Source organism: Syzygium oleosum, unplaced genomic scaffold, assembly GCF_021117445.2.
Source record: "Syzygium oleosum isolate NSW1041296 unplaced genomic scaffold, Sole_v2.1 Sole_v2.02, whole genome shotgun sequence".
Taxonomy (NCBI): Eukaryota; Viridiplantae; Streptophyta; class Magnoliopsida; order Myrtales; family Myrtaceae; genus Syzygium; species Syzygium oleosum.
In genome coordinates, this window is record NW_026607486.1 from 11,874,164 (window position 1) to 11,880,163 (window position 6,000).

At 43.1% G+C, this 6,000-nt stretch overlaps 1 protein-coding gene across 7 annotated transcripts; it reads left to right on the forward strand.

The window, feature by feature from the left end:
* Positions 1–77: 77 nt before the first annotated feature.
* LOC115663999 (monosaccharide-sensing protein 2-like) lies at positions 78–5,071 on the forward strand. 7 transcript variants are annotated; one of them, XM_056308418.1, is made up of 6 exons: positions 78–226; positions 773–894; positions 1,199–1,765; positions 2,260–3,200; positions 4,048–4,235; positions 4,372–5,071. In XM_056308418.1, exons 2-6 carry the CDS (start codon positions 816–818, stop codon positions 4,814–4,816), a joined length of 2,220 nt encoding a protein of 739 aa, XP_056164393.1. In that variant the 5' UTR covers positions 78–226; positions 773–815; the 3' UTR covers positions 4,817–5,071. The 7 variants fall into 7 exon arrangements, with proteins under 7 accessions (XP_056164393.1, XP_056164396.1, XP_030441817.1 ...); XM_056308421.1 differs by having other exon boundaries at positions 79–226; positions 1,428–1,765; XM_030585957.2 differs by lacking the exon at positions 78–226 and adding an exon at positions 235–531 and having other exon boundaries at positions 651–894.
* Positions 5,072–6,000: the final 929 nt, after the last annotated feature.

A 6,000-nucleotide genomic window follows, 5' to 3' on the forward strand; every position in this document is an offset into this window, starting at 1 on the left:
TTTTCTTTCTTATTTTTCCCCTCTTCGTTGCAGCTTAAATAATTCCAAGAATTATAATCAGTTTTCTTAAAAGTTTGCAAACTCCAACGTAGGTCTTTCTCAGGGTCCGTGATGGCGAAGCGTGAGGCGTGAGTGAGAAGAAGCAGCAGCAGCAGCAACAACAACAACGTATGACATTTGACTGCTGAGCTGACGTGCGATACAGTGAAAGAGCCACAGGAAATACGTGTCTTCTTCACGGAGGTTGATGCCCTCTGTTGCGGATGCTTTGGCATCTTGCTCTTTCGTCTTGCTTTCATTTCTAATGAATTGCCTCCTTACCCCCTTTCTTGTTCCTTTTTCCCTGGATGCAATTTCAAATATCTCTTTCTTGGGTGTCTTTAAAAATATCTGATCCCCGCAAAAGCCAACCTTTCAACGCCAAGTGAGAGTGCAAACTGCAGATTCCGCAAGGGCTTCCTTTTGTTTTTCTGTCTAAGGTGGGGACACATCAGGCAATCAAGCACTCTGAGCTTCTTTACCTTTCCTGAGGTAGCATAAAGACCACTGTGTTTGTTCTCGCGTAGGACCAGGACACCTGAGCTCGCCTGATTTCTGCTGCCCAAGTTACAACGATTTGTTTTTCGATATCTGTTTTTGGGTTTTTGCAGATATAAGGTTGATGGGTCTTGTCTATACAGTCTGAAGAAGTGAACTCTGTCATACCCTTTTGCAAGGGCTTGTTTTGTTGAAGTGGGTGATAGTGATTCAATTCTTGATCTGCAAATTCCAGTGGATCGTGTGATTTTCTGAGGGGTTGCCAGTTTAGTTCGATAATGAGAGGAGCTGTGTGGGTTGCTGTTGCTGCTTCCGTTGGTAATTTGCTTCAAGGATGGGACAATGCTACTATTGCTGGTAATTTTGCTCTTTTCTTGGTATCTCTTCATGCAACTTCATGAGTTCTATTACCAAGTTCTTGAAATTCCACGCTCTTTTTATCTTTCTTTCTTCAAGTAGTGATTGTGACTTGTCAGTCTTCTTAGATTTCAGAGTGATCCTTATAGCTGTAACTGGTTACTGTCGTGCTTCAAAAACTTTTGCTTTGTTTTAAGAAATTCTCCTTTGAAATCCCAATTTGTAAACTGACATGATTATCTTTCGAAAGCAATAGAATCGATAGAACCTTGAAATTAATTTCCTTTTTCTGTTTCTGAATCAGGTGCCGTTTTGTACATAAAGAGGGAATTTAATTTAGATAGTGAACCGGCTTTAGAAGGGCTAATAGTGGCCATGTCACTTATTGGTGCCACTTTGGTTACTACTTGCTCTGGAGCGATTGCAGACTGGCTTGGTCGCCGTCCTATGCTAATTATTTCGTCGGTGTTTTATTTCGTCAGCGGTATTGTTATGCTGTGGTCCCCCAATGTTTATGTGCTACTCCTTGCAAGGTTTTTAGACGGACTTGGTGTTGGCTTGGCTGTAACTCTTGTTCCGCTCTACATATCTGAGACTGCCCCGCCGGAAATAAGGGGTACGCTGAATACGCTGCCACAATTCACCGGTTCTGGTGGGATGTTTATATCGTATTGCATGGTTTTCGGGATGTCTTTGATGGAGTCACCGAGTTGGAGGTTGATGCTCGGAGTTCTGTCGGTTCCCTCCCTCGTTTATTTTGTATTGATGATATTTTTCTTGCCTGAGTCTCCGCGGTGGCTTGTGAGTAAAGGGCGGATGCATGAGGCTAAGAAAGTCTTGCAGAAGCTATGTGGCAGAGAAGATGTATCTGGTTAGTTGTCTGACTACTTGTCATGCCATTCCCCTGAATGAAAGTTATTTTCACTGGACTGAGCTTTGATGTTCAAATCAATGCTTTGGTCAATCTTCTATTTATAGGATCTGCAATCTGCTTGTACAATGGAATCATGTTTACAAGAACTGGCTTGCAACATATTGTTGCACAAAAGTCATTGGACTATTAGCGGGAGTTGCTCAAGTGGAATGGGAACTTATCCTCAACCCCTGCTATCTATAGTTTTGGAATGTGTTTTCTTGATTCTGATATACCTGTCTTAGAACTTTTGAATCTCAATAATTTCCATTTGTCAAGTGTCATATGCTGTGTAGGGCGGTAGCATCCTGGGCTGAAACTAGCTAGGATATCTAGAATCAATCAAATTTTTATTCTTAGGTTGTTAGAAAAACTTTGCTTTTGCATTACTTGAAGCTTAGTCGTAACCGCAACAGATGAAAATGGAGAGCTGATAGATTTCAGATGAACAGGTGAGTTGGCTTTGCTGGTGGAGGGATTAGCAGTAGGGGGCGAAGCATCCTTAGAGGAGTACATAATTGGCCCGCCCAATGATCAGATGGATGACCAGGATATATCCAATGAAAAAGACCAAATCAAGTTATACGGCACCGAACAGGGTCTTTCGTGGGTTGCCAGACCCATCTCTGGGCAGAGTGCTGTAGGTCTCGTGTCTCGGCACGGAAGCATGGCAAGCCAGAACGTGCCTCTCATAGACCCTCTTGTGACCCTCTTCGGTAGTGTGCATGAGAAGCTCCCTGAGGGAGGAAGCATGCGCAGCATGCTTTTTCCTCACTTTGGCAGCATGTTCAGCGTCGGTGGTAATCAACCGAGGAACGAGGAATGGGATGTGGAGAGTGTTGCCAGGGAGGGCGAGGAGTACCCATCCGATGCAGGTGGCGGTGATTCAGACGACAATCTGCAGAGTCCATTGATTTCACGGCAAGCAACAAGCTTGGATCGGGAGCTGGTCCCGCCTGCCCATGGAAGCGCTTTTAGCATGAGACATGGTAGTCTTGTGCAAGGAGTCGGAGAAGCGGCTGGGAGCACGGGGATCGGCGGCGGATGGCAACTGGCATGGAAATGGTCTGATAAAGAAGGCCCAGATGGAAAGAAGGAAGGGGAGTTCAAACGAATCTATTTGCACCCGGAAGCGGTCCCTGGCTCACGGCGAGGCTCTATGTTTTCAATTCACGGGGGTGAGGGTCCAATGAATGGAGAATTCATCCAAGCCGCCGCTCTGGTGAGTCAACCAGCTTTGTATCCCAAGGAGCTCTTGGAGCAGCATCCGATTGGTCCGGCTATGGTTCATCCGGCCGAAACCGCCGTGAAAGGGCCAAGTTGGAAAGATCTTTTTGAACCAGGAGTCAAGCATGCTTTGGTTGTTGGTGTGGGGATTCAAATTCTTCAGCAGGTGAAATACATTAGCTGATAGTTTTAAATTTCATTGGAAATTGCTATCTTCTTTCCAAATATCGTTTTAATGCTCTACTTCTGCCATGAGGAAACTAAATTTCACCTTGCCATTAGACATTATCTCTGGTTTTTAGATATAACATGACTTGGCTTGCTTTCGGTAAAGATGCTCATGCTATAGCTAGAAAATCACCCAAAACTGCACGAGCACAAAGCCCGACTGTCATTCTTGAGCTTTTAGGGAGCTGTTTTGACTTAATTAATGATGTCATAGACTCATACCAACATATATGGGTAGTAAGGATCTTGTGGTCGTGATTAAATGTAACTTTTCTTCTTAATCAGTGGCTATAATTCTGGCCCACCAGTGCTTGATGCGGGCTTTATTGCTGATTTTGCTGAAATTTCGAGAGGTAAACATTAAGAAGGTGGCGGTGCCAGCATGTTTGTTTAGAGTTTTTAACAGGATTGACGGTCCAGACAGCAGTTGAAATTCTTTTTGGTTCTAAAGTCTTCTTTTCTTGAGCAATGTCGTGTGATATAGGGCAAATCATTGCTTTTCTTTAAAGTTATTTATTGTGCACAATAATGGATGCTTTCCTTCTCTACATGAAAAAACCTGATATTGGCGGAACTCCTCTTGAATTTTTGACATTCTTGATATTAATTGCAGCATATTGGATTAGACTCTTAGTAGTAGTCAAGGCTAAATTTTTTATTGAAAAATTCCCACGGATATAAGCACTCAGTGCGAATGTGGCAATCTTGCGTTATTAATATTTTCCCACGAATCTTTGCTTATTCTTTTGTCCCTTTGGACTTACTCGCAATTCTCATTTGTGCAGTTCTCTGGAATAAATGGGGTTCTCTACTACACTCCCCAAATTCTTGAGCAAGCGGGAGTCGGAGTTCTACTTTTGAATTTGGGTATTAGTTCAGCTTCTGCATCTCTTCTCATTAGCGCGTTAACAACCTTATTGATGCTTCCCTCAATTGCTGTCGCCATGAGGCTCATGGACATTGCTGGCAGAAGGTACATGATCCAGAGCGATCTCTCGTATCTTCTTATAGTATAAACTTAAAATTAAGCCACATGCTTGATATATTTCTTGTTGCTTGTTTAATCTGTTTTGGGTGTCACCTTCATCGTGTGCCTTATATCCTCACAGGAGCCTGCTGCTCGGTACTATACCGATCCTGATAGCGTCCCTCATCATCCTAGTCCTCAGCAGCATCATAAGTATGGGCTCCGTCGTTCACGCGGCAATCTCTACCATAAGTGTTGTGCTCTACTTTTGTTTCTTCGTGATGGGATTTGGGCCAATCCCCAACATACTCTGCGCCGAGATCTTCCCCACCAGGGTCCGCGGGCTCTGCATCGCCATATGCGCACTCGCATTCTGGATCGGCGACATCATTGTCACATACTCGCTGCCCGTGATGCTCAAGTCTGTGGGCCTTGCTGGTGTGTTCGGCATGTATGCGGTTGTGTGCCTCATATCATGGGGTTTTGTCTTTATGAAAGTCCCCGAAACGAAGGGCATGCCTCTTGAGGTCATCACCGAGTTCTTCTCCGTCGGGGCGAAGCAGGCCGCGGCCGCAAGGAACAACTAATTGCACGGTTGACATTGGATAGAGAGGTGCTTGAGTTTTCCAGTTTTGGGTGGTTGCCTTCCTCTTTTCTTGGTGTTACCCTCCTTTTCCCCTTATTTTTCGGTTGAAAGAACCAGGAAAGTGACTTCCTTGAGGACTGTAATTTGTAACTTGTTCTTACTTTTATTCGTTTGTTACATCTGGATTTGCTTTTTGTAAATGCACAATTTTGGACTTGTGAGTCCTATTCATATTTGAAAGGATACTTTCTGCTAATTCTAACTATATGCTTCACTTCTTTGTCGAGCTGTGCCGGACTAATCTCATCAAGGCAGTTGAATCTCGTCAGCCACTAGACCCATCAAACGGGTGGGGTTGGGTCGGGTCGAAAATGGTCAAACCCAAATTGACCCATTAATTCATTTTGATCAATTTGTATACAATACAAATTTAGTGATACATAACTAATACCAAATCCGATTCATATTGCTGAAAATCCCTATTTGACTTAATCTAAAAAAACGTATATGCAAACTGAGGTGAAAGTGTGGAGTGAGTGAGCATGAGGTCAAGTGAGGGCAAGAGAGTCATAAAAATAGGTTGAGTCTAACTAAATTACGAATCCATTTTGTATCATTCTAAACGCATTTATGATCAATTTACTTAATATAACGAACTTATACGACAATTCAGCCTATTAAATATGGGTTAAGAAATGAGTTTATGATCCATTTTGACAGGTCTATCGATCACTCGTCCCAGCTCTTATCTGCTAACATTAGATATCCTTCGAGATAAATCGAACAAGTGCATTAGTTGAGGAGTTCACTATATGAAGATTAATGAGTCAACTTTTGTAGTCACTCATATTAGCAATGCTTGTTATATTTTTGACCGATCAAAGAAACCGGGGAAAGAAACCTCCGCCCGACCACAGGCGATCGTGAAGGAGAAATGAAGTGGGCCGGTGGGCCCTGTATCCGACAATGCGGATCTTCAAGGCCCATTAAACGAGAACTGTCCAAACGTTGCCCTGCCACGTGGATGGAGCTCTTCGTCCGCGTGTAAACATTTGCAGCATTCCATTCTCGAAGTCAGAGAAACTCTTGCAATGGATCTTACGGAATGTTTACGATTCAATTGTTATAAAAAAAAAAGAATTTATGACTAAATTAACATAATTATAATAAGTTTAAGACTTTTTT